This window comes from Columba livia, chromosome 1, assembly GCF_036013475.1.
Source record: "Columba livia isolate bColLiv1 breed racing homer chromosome 1, bColLiv1.pat.W.v2, whole genome shotgun sequence".
NCBI classification, from domain to species: domain Eukaryota; kingdom Metazoa; phylum Chordata; class Aves; order Columbiformes; family Columbidae; genus Columba; species Columba livia.
The window spans coordinates 187,635,796-187,649,605 of record NC_088602.1 but is presented as its reverse complement, the minus strand read 5'-3'; the positions used below and the strand labels follow the sequence as shown (position 1 = coordinate 187,649,605).

The following is a 13,810-nucleotide window of genomic DNA, read 5'->3' as shown; positions in this document are numbered from 1 at the left end:
TTTAGAGCCAAGCCGCGCTTTACACCAAATCCCGAGCAGAGAGCGGGCAGGAGCCGGCCCAGCTTCGGAGGGAGCGCTACAGCGAGGGGACGAGCGGCTCCCGGGGCACTGGGTGCTCATCAGAGACGCTCAAGAGAGGAAGCTTTCCCCTTAGCCCGGGGAGCACAGCACCCACTCAATTCCTGGGGTCCCGAAGGTATCACGGGTCAAGCCCCAGGTGTCTCAAAGCTTGTTGGGGGCCAGATCTTTCCTGGGACACGCCAAACTCTCGGCGCGGAGGGCGGTGGGGGCACCTCAGCTTCGGCAGCAAGTGCGGCTCCACGACGGACACGGCAATGCCAGGCAGGGGTGTAAGGCTGTGGGGTGGGTTGCTGGTGAGCCCCCCTGCACGGAGAGCACCCGTTATGCACCTTCCGAAGGGGCTGTTAATCAAACTTTGGACTAACGGCAAACGAGCGCCATGCAGACGGCGGGAGACACAACGCAGCAACAGTACAGTCCTCTCGCCGAGCGGGAGCTTGAGTCGTTTCGTGCGAAAAGGGCGGAAGCTGGGACCCCTGTGGGACACGCCGAGACACCTCGGCCGGCCTGGGATGCCCAGCGCGTTTCGTTTGAATAAAGACTGTTTTATTGAGGGTAAATAAAAAAAAAAAAAAAAGAAAAAAAAAGTTTGTGACCTTTGGGTCAATATTGTTTTGTTGCTTCCCGATGACTGCAGAGACTTGTCCCCCGTGTCCTTGACCGGGCGGGGGTGCCGGGCGAGCCGGGGACGGCGGGGAGCCCTCTCCAGACGGCTCCTGCTTTTGTTCTTGTCTTCACGTTTTTCATGTGGTTTCTCCCTCCCTCTCGGCAGCTGCACCCCCAAACGGACCCCGCCTCCCCGATTTTGTCCCGGCTGTGTGCATGGCAGCCAGTTGATGGCGGACCCCTTCTCCCCGCCGTCAGGGCGAGCCCGGAGCACTCCGCTGCCGGGAACACAGCACACAGGCGCCCACGCAGCCGACCAGCTCTTTGCTTTGCTCCAGGTTAGCTCCCAATACACTGGGAGAAAATAGAAACAAAAATAAGTTAATTGCTCCTGATCCTATTCAAGAATCTTAAAAATAAATAGCTTCCCCGAGCCAAAGAGCGCGAGGCGTTCATTTAGCAGCAACGGGGCTAAACATTTGTTGAACTGGGAAAGGAACAAATGAGAAAGTGTCATTCATGGCTCCAGCTGCCGCTGGCCCCTCCCAGCCACTTTCACCAAGGGCCCTTTGGAGCTGATGACACCGCTGGGTCCCCTCACAGGCGGACTGATTAGATTAGACGTGATTGCTGCAGTTCACGTTCGTAGCTGGCACACTTAGACAAATCGCTTGCATGAATTACGGGAGGGCCGGGAGCGCTGCTTTAGAGGGTCACTCGTAATTTAGATTGTATGTGATTAAAGGCTTTATAGGTGAAAAGGCTTAATTTTCACCCGTTTGGTTTTCAGTTTAGAAGGCTCTGTAGGAGATGTACCGTACTGTCAAACTTTGTTTTACCTCCGGGATCACTTGTGTTTGGCGGGTCAGTGTCAACTGTTTTTCTTTCGTGATGGATTCCGTTAAAAATAGTGATACTTTATTCTTTTCCTTGCGGAGCAACAGATCTAGAGCGATGCCAACACGCACTCACTGTAAGGGAAGTACATAGTCTCAGAATGTACGTGCACATATACAGAAAGTTTTTCCCCGGATAAAATGTCAATCGAGAAAACACAGAAGTGTTACAACTTTAAACAACCCGGCGGAACCCAAGCGCCTTTGCCCGCGCTCCTGAAGCAGCAGAGCCCCCGGCTGCTGCCCGGTGGGCCGAGGCCCCGATGCCGCCTTTCCCTCCGTGGAGCCCCGGCCCGGCCCCGGCAGGCGGGCAGCGGCATCAGCGGCTCCCACCCAAAAGGACGGCGGCGCTGGACCTGCCCCAGAGCCGGCTGATAAACTGGCGCACCGTTCGGGTAATCCCGGGGTCTACTTCCCACCCCTCCTCTTTCCCCCGTTTATATTTTGACTTCCCTTCAAAAAACAGCAAACAAGCAAGCCCCGAGCGGGAAGTAAGAGCGAGCCCAGCAGCCAGGGGCTAATTCTGGTTTTAACAAACTAGGGTCAATGCGTTTCGTTGCGGCAGGGTCTGCCGGCCGACAGGCTGCGGAGTGGGGCGGCGCTGGTCGGACACGGGGTACGGCGGCGGAGCCGAGGAGCGGACGGAGATTTCGTCCTGCGTCGGGGATAAATCGCCTCTTCACAAAGCCGGCGGCTCGGAGGGGACGGCAAAGACTGGTATTTAGTGAAACCAAACCCCAGCTTCTGAACCGAACTTCGATGGTGGCACTAACAATAAATACTATTACAATAAAAACAACAACAGTAATCGGGCTCTGACCAGGCGCCGCCGGGTTCGCTGGTGCCGCCACCAGAAATATTTTCCGTAGCGTCCCGGGTCCCTTCACATTAAGCTCACCCGAATAAGCCGCCCGGAGCCCGGCTGCTGGGTGCCGGCCCGTCCGCAGCCGCGAGAGCGGGCAACGGGTGAGACGCAGCCGGCTCGAGCAGGAGCGCTGCGGGAAAACACTTCCAGGAAAAGATTAATACACGCAACAGAAGGTTAGCGGAGTTATTATCCTTTTCAATTCATTTTTTACTTAAAAACGCAATGGAATTATTCATTTTATTAAGGAGGAAGAAATTAAAGATTAGGCTTTAGGCGGTATTTTACCTCCCTCTAATCGCCTCTGGGATCGGATTGGAGTAATCCTGACGACGAGATGAATTCGCCAGTGACTCGGATTTCGAGTGCATGTAGAGATACGTTATAATAATAACGCAAGTGAGCAATATCAAGAACATAGCTTAGGAGCGATTGAAACACAAAACCGATTAGGGGGAAAAAGAGAACAGCAGCTTTTCCGGGCAGAACACGAAATCAACTCGAGGCAAAACTTTTGCCCTTAATTCCTCCGACGGTCTGTAACTCTGGGAGGCCAGCGGGCTGGCTTCTTCCCCTATCGGCCCTTTCTGCCGGGACTCGGTACGTGCTGCCAGCTTGGAGAGAGATTCTGGTGCCCCCTGGGAAAAAAAAAATAAAAGGCCAAGAAGTTACTTTTCGCCACTCTCAGATCCTATATATTTTCCTGCCTCGGAAAAAACCTCCCTGCACCGGCACAACTACGGGATAATCGCAGCTCGGCAGATACGTAACATCGCTAAATGTTGGTCTAAGCGTAAGACAAAGCTCGGGACAGGACTAAAAAAATATATCGAGATATTGATTTTTAGTAAGTCTACCTATAGTGCGGCCAGCTCCAGCACTAACAAGGCTCCATCTCTGGGAGAGAACGGAATGACGGCCTCCTCCCCCCCCCCAAAAAAAAAGTTTTTAAAAAATCTGGCTTTTTGATTGCTGTTTCGTAATTAGACACGAAGAGATGTTTCCGTGTGTGCTGCCAAACGGACGCATATCAGTAACGAAGTAACGAATAATCAAGCTCCCGCTTCTTCAAGAGTGTATCTCAGTATTGAGGAAGCCAGTATAATTGTAATGGCAACGCTGTAATTGCTGCTTTGGGATATTTACCCTGCTCAAATTACCCTACATATTTTACTTTCAAACACATGTCAAAAAGTCAATCCCAAAAAGACCGGTTAAGAGCAAGCTGTTAACATATTAAGTATATGGGATTTGAAGCCTCTAAAACCCACTCAACAATAATTCCCTTCTTCAGCACCAATCAAGAGGAAATTTGCCTAGATTGAATTAAATGCAAATTGCTCTGAAGGAGGAAATGCTCCTCCGGCAGGCATGAAATCAACGAGAGATATCGACACCCCGGAGAAGCAGGCAGCCTGGGGCAGCTGCCCCGCCCGGCCCCCGGGTCCCCGCGGCCACCGCCCGGCCGGTAACACCAGCCGAGCAGGGGCTGGCGGTGCCGGTGCGAGAAGCAGCAGGTAAGAGGCGGGCGGCTGCGGCAACCCGATCCGGGGCAGCAATTACCGTCTTAAAGCCGCGACCCATCTGCCGGGGGGTGGTGGCAGCTGCGCCTCGGCCGACGGTCCCCACAGCGGCCGCGGGAAAGCAGAGAGCAGGGCTGGAGAGAAGCAGCGGGGCCGGCAGGGATCGGGCCCTTCCTCCCCTCCATGCTTGTCCCCACGGCTGTGTCCATCCATGTGCGACCCGGAGTCAGCCCCAGCTCCTGTCACCTGCCTGCACTCCGGGGGACCGAGGGAAGGGGGAGGACAGGGAGGTCGCAAGGTGTGCGAGCCGCATTCCCCGCGGGGCGGGGTGCCGGGCGCCCGCCCGCCGTCGGACGCCTGTGCCGGGGACCGGGAGGAATCTCTTCCCTGTTCCCCGGCACCTCCCCGATGCTCGCACGGGAGCTCCTGGCTGCGGGGTTACCTTCGTGCAGCACCTACTGCTTTGTCCTCCTCAAACGGGCCGCAGTAACCCAGGGCGGCATCGGCCCGGTCACAGCGCCGAGGACAAGGATGTCTCCCTCCGTCCCTCCCTCCCCAGCGCCCCAGGCCTTCCTCCCTGCTCCAGCTTCCCCGCAAGCGTGTTGTCCTGGGCCGGGGGTGAGGGGAAACATAGCTTTTTGCAGGCTTCCCAGGCGGTACCCGAGCAGTGGAGGCCGGGCCTCCCTGCCTCGCTGGAGGCACCTCTCCAATAGCAAGACCCAGGATCTCCTTCTTCCCATTCCTGGCCTCGGAGAAGGGCAATGCTGACCCGCGGGTGTGGAGGTCGCCCCGGGAGCCCCTCCGCTGGAGAAGTGTCCAGCTCTGCCCGCGGTGCCCCCCCGTCCGCCTCCTCCCGGACAGGAGGAGGATGGAGGGACCCTCGGCTGCTCTCGAGGATTTCGGCATCGGCCTCTCAGTCACCAGTCAAGTGAATCGCAAACCGACGGGTGGAATGGGAGCTTGTTCTGACACCAAACTGTCGGGTGGTGGAACAGGGGGATAAATACAGAAAGCGCCTTACCCACCTCTGTCCTTCTCCTCCACCCCCTGCTTCGCTGTAAGTACAAACCCCCAGGGCGTTGGAGCTACCCATCCAGAACGGGGCCGCCAAGCTTTCCCTAAATATATGGGGAGCGCATCTGTTTAGGTGCATATGTATCTTTAAGCAGCGTGCGTGTACTACGTTTTTTTGTATATCTATACCGATCGTCAGTTTTCGATATTTGTGTCGTGCATGTATTATTTAAGGACACGGACGCTATATCCAGTTTATATGCAGGTTGCTTTATATATATATGTATATGTATATTTGATGCTTTAGATTTAAAAGGTACTCCCTCTTCCTACCTCCTTCTCTTCCTCAACCCCAGGTTTTGATTCACCCTGTTGCTCGCAAGCACTGGTTGGATTTGGCCCGGGAGGGTCTCGCATCCGCATGTGTTGCTCTCGCCGACTGCCTGTCACAAGTTCCCCGATCATTTTTTACTGTGTTTTCCAAAAGCTCACTGCCACCTGACCTTGTTTTTTAAAGCAGTGAGCAGACCAGGAGCAGACCCAGGAGCAGAGCAGCTCTCTCTTTCCCTTCCTCAGACACACACACACACCCACGCAAAAGGAGAGCTCAGGCTGGAAAATGGCAAGGAAACAAACAGCTTCCCCTCCAGCCGCTTCTTCTGCAGCACCTCGTTTGACAAATACCCTGGCGCTTGGCCTTGAATTGGGTTTCACATCCCTGTTTAGCACTTGGACAATGATTTTAGATGATGTCACTTAAAGCCAAACAAGAAAATTGATCTCGGATTTGCTTGGCCTCTAAAGCCTGGTTAAGCAGATTGCAAATAATAATAATAATAATAAAAAAAAAAAAAAAAAAGAGAGAGAGAGAGAGCTAGAGAGAGGGAGTCAGAGGGGAGAGAGGCAAGAAGGAGGGAGAGACACCTCCTTCCCTGGGCGGGGGAGGCGCGGGCGCCAATGAAAAGTAGGCGCTTACTGGGGGGGAAAAAACTTTTCCTGTTGACTGTTGGAAGCGAATTGAGCAATTATCTAGTTTACCTTCTCCTCTTGGAAGTTAACGATTGGCGAGATCTTGGCTGCGTTATTGACACAACACTTTCTATTGATAGAAATAAGTAGCGATTGTCCCGAGTCATTGGTGCGCCAAAGTAAACTGTGATGGGCTGGCATGAGTCCACTGGACTGAGAAGGCTGGTTCCGCCGACGGAGGCTGTAGTGATGGTGGCGGCGGCGATGCTGGTCTCCCTCCTTGCAGATCAGTAACAAGAAAAGGGGCAGAGAGAGTGAAAGAAACAGAGAGGGGAGAGCAGAGGAAAAAAAAAAAAAAAAAAAAAAAAAAAGAGGCGTCTACCAAAGCGGCTCAAACCGGGCGAACAAATGCAATTCAGCCATGGACAATAGTGGCCACCACACGGCGACCAAAATCCTAGCGGCAACTCCGGCCAGAGAAAGCCTGTCTGCCAGGAGCAACATGATCAGCACGCCCAAGCCCCTCGCCTTCTCCATTGAGCGCATCATGGCGCGGACGCCAGAGCCCCGCTCCATCCCCGTCCCGCAGCTCCTCCACGGCTCCGTGGCCAAAGGCGACCCCAAGCACCCGCTGCACCTCAACTCCTCCATCCCCTGCATGATCCCCTTTGTCCCGGTGGCGTACGACCCCCTGCCCAAAGCGGCGGTGGCTGGAGCGGAACCCAGGAAGGCTCATTTAGACTCCTCTTCCTCGCCCTCCTTTAGCTGCGGCGATCTCTTGAACTGTGCCCTGAGCTTGAAAGGCGATTTCCCCCGCGACGCCCTGCCCTTGCAGCAGTACAAACTGGTAAGACCCCGAGTGGTCAATCACTCCTCCTTCCACGCCATGGGAGCCCTGTGCTATTTCAACCGAGGCGACAGCCCTTGTCACCCGTCCTCCAGTGTCAACATCCATCCGGTGGCTTCTTATTTCCTCAGCTCTCCTCTGCACCAGCAGCCCAAGGCTTACCTGGCGGAGCGGAATAAGCTGGTGGTGCCGGCCGTGGACAAGTACCCGGCGGGGGTGGCCTTCAAGGACTTATCGCAGGCTCAGCTGCAGCATTACATGAAAGAGAGTGCTCAGATCCTCTCGGAAAAAATCGCCTACAAGACCTCGGAGTTCAGCCGCGGATCCCCGAGCAGCAAGCCCAAAGTTTTCACGTGTGAAGTTTGTGGAAAGGCAAGTAGAGCCCCAGCCCGCCTCCCTTTCCCCTGCTTCCCCAGCCTCCTATCCCCGTCCGTCTGTCCGCCGGGTTGTCGGTCGCTTGCTTGCTTGATTTTTAAACTACGGCTTCCCCTCGGCGCTCTCGTCTTCTAATCGCAATTTTATTTTGTCTGATTTCACTCTCAAGGTATTTAATGCACATTATAACTTAACTCGCCATATGCCCGTGCACACGGGAGCCAGACCCTTTGTTTGCAAAGTTTGCGGGAAGGGTTTCAGACAGGCGAGCACGCTCTGCCGGCACAAGATCATCCACACCCAGGTGAGCCTCCATCCTTCCTTCCCTCCATCTTTCCCCGAGACCCCTTCGCTCCTGTCTTTTAGGGAGCCCGGCGCTGTCACGCCGCTCCGAGGCAGCGTCGCGGTGCGGGGTCGGCCGAGCCGGAGCCCGGGATTTTGTTTGCCCCAAGCGCGGTGGGGTAACCGCGGCGTGCCCCGCTCCCGGCGAAGGCGAGCCGTCAGCTATCACACAAACCCCGCAAACCAGCACACAAACCTTACAAACAGCCAACAAACCGCCCAACAAGCTGTGACTCGGCGTTTGTTTCCCTCCAGGAAAAGCCACACAAGTGCAACCAGTGCGGCAAAGCCTTTAACCGGAGCTCGACCCTCAACACACACACGCGAATACACGCCGGTTACAAACCTTTTGTCTGTGAATTTTGTGGCAAAGGATTTCACCAGAAAGGTACCTGTCTCCAGCGCTCTCTTCCTTTCCCGGGCCTCCCCCAGGCGAGGTCAAGTGTGGTGACAATTTGCAATGGAGGGGGGAAGTTGATTTTGGTTTTAATTTCTGTTATTAGAGATTTAGGTTAATTTTACCTGTCCTTAGCCCCGACTCATTTCCTACAGCATGCCTCACGGAGTGGGGCAGAGCTTTCGTTTTCGGGGGAGCGCAGGGGCAGCCTTCCCACGGGCAGCGCCCGCTGTACACGCACGGCAACACGCAGCTTCGGGCTCATTTTGGCAAACGAGTTTGCCGCCTGTTTTCCCCTCCGCGTGCTGGAGTTTGGTTAGTTTTTCTCCCCGTTGGCTGGGAAGACTAAACTAGGGAGTTATATTTCTGCAATTGGTATCATTTTGATTTATTCGATAATTCCCTTTTCATCTGTCAAAGGAACAGCCGCGGGGAGGACGGGGAGAAGACGGGTGTTCGCTATGAGGTCGGCTAAAGTCGGGCTCTGGGGGTGGGACAAAATTTGGGAATCTTTTTCTCCTCTTTGAAGCGTCTAGTTCTCAGCCCCAGGTCCCTTTTCCGTTCTTGTCTCTTTCCCAGGCAATTACAAAAACCACAAGCTGACTCACAGCGGGGAAAAGCAGTTCAAGTGCAATATCTGCAACAAGGCTTTCCATCAGGTGTACAACCTGACCTTCCACATGCACACCCATAACGACAAGAAGCCCTTCACCTGCCCCACCTGCGGCAAAGGCTTCTGCAGGAACTTTGACCTCAAGAAGCACGTCCGCAAGCTGCACGACAGTGCCCTGGGACTCCCCCGGCCCCCCGCAGAGCTGGGGGGGCTCGACCAGCCGCCGCCGCCCGGGCCGCTGCTGCAGGGCCCGACGCCCCTCCAGTCGTGAGGAGCGGCCGCCAGCGCGGAGGGAGCGCGGCTCGCCGCGGAGCTGCCGCCGCCGCCCGCCTCTTTGCATGCAACTCTTAAGCGCTTTTGTGTATTATGCTCTATGTGGCCACTAACGTTTATGGGACTGATATATTTTTTTCCTGTTTTCTTTTTAAGACTGTTTTTCTGCTGTCATTGCATCTCACGCAGAGAGATGTTTTTGTTTTTTGGTTTTGGTCAGTTTTTTAAAAAACGAAAAAGCGCCAAGCCAATTTCTGCTGTATTTATTTGGGATCTGTATTACCCTAGCAGGGAACGCTGCACCACTTTAATTATTTCGATGTATATATATTCCCATTGTGCTGATCCTGCCCTGCCTCCGCTGCCTGCTAGCTATCCCCCCCCCCCTTCTTGGTTTCCCCCTCTCCCTCTCCACCCTATATATCATATCATATCTATATGGACAGAACTGGCTCTCTATGTACGGATTTGAATTTCGGTTTGATTCTTGCACGTGGGGGGAAAAAAAATCGTTTACCTGGTGGAAATAAATATTTAAACACGAGTGACTGCGGCGGCGGGGGTCGGTGCTGCCGGCCCGGGGGCTGCGGCTCGGCCGGGCGGGCGGGGAGCGCAGCGCTAGCGCTGGCTAACGGCAAACTTCTCCCGCTTCTTTGCCAAAACACGGAAACAACCACTAAAGACTTTAATTAAGAGGGGTAATTAGTTCGGATTGATCAAAGCCGGGTTGTTATGTTATTAGCTGCTCAGCAGACTCTGCCAAGCCGAGCCTTGAAAGCGGAGCCCGCTCGTCGGTGGGCGCCTGAGGAGAGGCGGGAGGGGGAGGCTGGGTTTGTAACGCCCCCGGGGGTAACCCAAACAGCCAGAAAAAACGGGTGCTGCCCCCCGGGAAGAGTAACCGTACCCGCTCACGTCCCGCTGCCGTCCCCTTCGGGCAGGGGGGACGCGCCGGGAAACGGCGTGGGGGGCAGGGCGGGCGGTTCTCTCCGGAGTAGGGCCCGAGGACGGCGACCCCCGGCCGGGCGCCGGCGTCCAGGGAGAAGCGGGCGCTGGGGGTTTGTCCCGTTCTCGGGGGACCTGGCGATCACGCCTGCTCCGGAGCGGAGCCCTCACAAACGGGTGATTTGGTCCCGCGGGGAGTCCCTGCAGGTGACTTGATTTTGCAGCACCTGCAGCCCCTCCTCGGTTTTGGCTATACGGGATGGAGCAAGACGCGATGGTTGTAATTATGCCTAAATCGTTACGTCCAGGAGGGGGATATCCCTTTGCAGGCGGCGCTCCCGCCCTCCTCCACAGGCCGCCTCTCTCAGGGGTGTTTGCAAGCAGCAGCTCTGGCCTTAAAGTTGAAGCCGGCGGCACTTGTGTCACCGTCCACCTTTGAAGGTGGCCGAGAGGAGAGGGGAATCTTTCTCCTTTCACACATCCTGGATTACTGAGGTAATCCGAATTGACGATTGTAGTGCCACAAAGCAAAGCAACAGGTCCGACCTCCAGCTCGGCCGGACCCCGCGCACATCGGCAGGCTCAGCCCCTATCGGGGTCCGGGGGAACCGCGCCGCTTCCCTCTGGCTCCCGGAAAAAGCAGCCCAGAGCCCCACTGGTGGTTCGGGTGGAGGGACCTCAGTGCGGCCCACCGACACGCCGTGCGTGTGCAGGGGCGTGGGGACCCCCACGGAGAGGGTCTCCGCTTCGGAGATCTCGGGGAGACGGGGAGTTGGTCCCCGTGTTTCCACGCTACTTTGCGGCGGCCGGGGCCGGCACGGGTGGCAGAGCGAGCGGAGTGTGAGAGGGGAGAGCTGAGTGAGCAGCTGAAGGGACCCCGGGTACACCAGGAGGCGGGGAAGAGGCAGGGAGGAGAGAGGACAGGCTGGGTTTCCCCTGAGGACCAGTCCCCGTGATCGTTTCTCCTCCAGCTTTGCCGGGCTCCCGAGTCAAGGAGAGGGTCATTCGGGCTTCAAAACGGATAAATCACTCCCAAAAAGGTGACTGAAGTGCATCGCTCGTTTTTTTTCTTTCCGTGCTTGCCAAAAGTAAACCTGTGCAACACGTAAGGAAAGGTAAGTTGTCCCAAAGATCACACGGAAATCGTGTGGGTGTGCCATTTCTCTGAGCTTTTTGCTTGAGTGAAATGAATCGAAGCAGAATTCCAACTTACTTTTCTTATTGCTCAGCAAGCGTGATAGTACAAGGTACTGCAACTGTCTTAGCAAAGTGCTGAGTATCTTCATTTTATGACTTTTAAGCAGTTCAAAACTATTCAAGCACTCCAAGTGTACTGGAACAGTCACAAAAGTATTTCATGTAATGATGAAAGGATTAAACATATGATGAAATGAAAGAAGAATCTAAACTAGCCACCATGTGATGAACATGTAACATCAGCCTCAAATCAAACATCTAGATGAGGCCTGAAGGCACCACAGAAGAGTGTGTGCACTGGTTACCCCGATCCCTGGCAATTCTTTGCTCTACCTTGTTTCTCCAGACTGTTTTCTAAGTGCTGGCAGAAAGCTCAGGCTTCCCCAGGCAGTGGCAGCTTATTTATTCATTTTCTGTGGTTAGAGGAGAGAGAATTTCTGATGTTGCTTGACCATAGACCATTTACAGGTTTATAAATTATAATCGGTATTTTGCCTTCCTTCCTGTGAAAGATCTGAGCCACTGCATAATCTGGGTTCTTCTGTGTCTTCCTGATGAAGAATGCTGTTTTGCTACTGGTGTGTCTGTGTTTTGAAATGGAGTAGAAATTAGGCAGTCTAGTGTTATTCCAAGGTGAAGTAGAGAAGGTCAGTGATGGGCATGGATAAGTGTTCCTCCTTCCTAGATTTCTTGAGGTAAACACTACAGACGTGGGACTTCTCAGGGAGACAAGGGTAGCTCATTTGTTATTTTGCTGTATAAAGCCATGTTTGTGTCAAAGGCTGCGATTAATACATGTCTTGGAAGGCCTGTGCAGCATTATCTTTAATTTCCTGTCTTTCAAGATTAATCTCAGGTTAAGTGAATTTCTAGTTAATGGTCAGAGGCAATTCAAAGCTGCTGAAATCATCATGAGAGACAAAAGCTATGATTTCATATACATCCAAAGCTTAGAGCTGCTAAGAGCTCTTCTTACCACAGACGAGTTTAATGCTTTTATTTTATTTATATTTTTTTAATTGTGAATAATTTTGACAGGAGAAATGAAGTCACCTGTACCTAAAGGAAAGGCCTTACTTTTTGGTTCTTGTTTGCCAGTCAGAGTCATTGCCGTATTATCCGTATTGTGCATGACAACTGGTCAGACTTATTCTGGCAGTTCATCCTGGATGCTGGGAGGAGAAGGCATTGGTGTCTCTGGAGCTGCTAAAACAGAGCTGTAGAGTTGAGCATTAGCATCCCGACGACACTGTGGCCCAGCCCCCATCGATCACAGCAGCTTCACTTTAGTACAGAATAAAAGGGAGACAAGACTGCTGCCTGTAGGACTCGGAGCAGTGAGCTCTTGTCAAGGAGGAGCTGTTTCCCTCTACCCTGCCCAGGATTTCTCAGATGGGAATGAATTTCTTCTGTCCTCATCAGATGCTATAGTTATGTTAACGTGAGTAATTGCTGAAAGTATCTGGAAGAACTACCAGAATTACCAAAGCTGCCGTACATCGCTGGAGAAATAAAACAGCAGCAGCGGGATCTTCTCACAAAGTTCTTTCTGAATATTAAATGATAGTGGCTTTGCTTTACTACTGCTTTATTGGTGATCAGACACCCCTCCCTCCCCCAAGGCAGAGGGGGAGAGTGGGGCAAAGATATTAACACTATGACATTTTTTGTTTGTTTTTAAAGAAAAAAATCCATGCATGTCAACATGTAAACTAAGCGCAAAGCTATCCAAGACTATGTTCTACTTTGCAGGTTGTTAAACAGAAATCTGGCGTATCTCAAGGCACCCAATGTGGATGTTGGATAATATTTAGTCAAAAATGCCTTTTTTTTTCTTTTCCCCCTTTCTTTTGTCTTTTTAATTCCCACAGTTGTGAAAACAAAGGGACTAAACAAAGTGTTACAGGTTCATGTGGATTCACCTCAGATAAAGGCATGTAGGTCACAGCTTAGGACCAGAACAGTTTAATTGGACAGTGATTGAAAACCAGAACATTAGAAAGCTCCTTACTCTGCACCTCATGTGCCATACTTAGAATTGGGACAGTCACCGTTTTGTTCTTCGGTGCTTAGTAAAGAAAATGGAGACCTAATTTGAGCCTGAGGTTTGACATGGTAGTACAAAGTGATTCTAACTCTGTAGGGATGTAAATCTTTCCACCCACTGGCTATTTGGTTACTGGTTTGCTCAGGTACCATCTTTACAGAGGGGGTAGTGAGTTGTACCCTGCTGGCAAGTGCAGTAGTAACAATTCAGTAACTCCCACCTCCCCCCGAAAGCAGGGGCAGTTTGAGCTCCTGTAAGAGCAACGGTTGCTACAGCTCCACTTCATGCTGGGTCCTCCTTCTCCTCCTGGCCTGGGTTACTTTTGGATGACCCAACAGGGGCTGTAGAGCACCCAGTGACCCCCCCAACAGCTGCTGGGACTCATCAACAGTCCCCTGGCTTTGCAGAAAGTTCTCATTCACCTTCAGTAATCTGTGACTCCTGAAACAATACAAAACTTCTCATTTTAAAACCCCTGGTGATATTATGAAGTACAAGTAGTGTTTATCTTCAGTCCTCCTTTGAAGCTCTCATGCAGTTGATTTAAAGGCTCCACTGTTGAGTCACCCTGCTGTAATCGAAGTCTTGCATGTTTGATTAGGCACAGTATTAAATCCAATAACCATGCCTGTGGAAATACAAAACCTCCTCCCTTTCTACCTTTGAGATGGCTAATATTTCACCACAAGTATTACATGATTTCTAAGAAATCATCTGCAGTTACCAGTCAATTAAAACACACAGAAAAGCTGTTTTTCTGATATTTTTTTTCCTGAATAATTCTATGAAAAATTAATGTCTAAGCTTTATTTTGTGTGGAAAA

At 52.7% G+C, this 13,810-nt stretch overlaps 1 protein-coding gene and 1 long non-coding RNA gene across 2 annotated transcripts; one reads left to right on the top strand and one right to left on the bottom strand.

The window, feature by feature from the left end:
• Nucleotides 1-285: 285 nt before the first annotated feature.
• LOC135578220 (uncharacterized) lies at nt 286-5,839 on the bottom strand. Its single transcript, XR_010469581.1, has 3 exons — nt 4,012-5,839; nt 1,527-3,086; nt 286-1,041 (listed from the first exon to the last, which is right to left on the bottom strand). It is a non-coding gene; the product is annotated as an uncharacterized LOC135578220 (long non-coding RNA).
• A 163-nt stretch (nt 5,840-6,002) lies between these two features.
• Nucleotides 6,003-9,522, top strand: FEZF1 (FEZ family zinc finger 1). Its single transcript, XM_021294910.2, has 4 exons — nt 6,003-7,173; nt 7,346-7,480; nt 7,774-7,906; nt 8,495-9,522. The coding sequence occupies exons 1-4, from the start codon at nt 6,376-6,378 to the stop codon at nt 8,797-8,799; spliced, it is 1,371 nt and encodes a 456-aa protein (XP_021150585.2). The 5' UTR covers nt 6,003-6,375; the 3' UTR covers nt 8,800-9,522.
• The last annotated feature ends 4,288 nt before the right edge of the window (nt 9,523-13,810 follow it).

Coding starts and splice junctions, on each gene's coding strand:
- FEZF1 (XM_021294910.2), top strand. CDS start 6,376: ATGGACAATAGTGGCCACCACACGGCGACCAAAATCCTAGCGGCAACT. Junction 7,481..7,773: donor ACAAGATCATCCACACCCAG/GTGAGCCTCCAT, acceptor GTTTCCCTCCAG/GAAAAGCCACACAAGTGCAA. Junction 7,907..8,494: donor CAAAGGATTTCACCAGAAAG/GTACCTGTCTCC, acceptor TCTCTTTCCCAG/GCAATTACAAAAACCACAAG.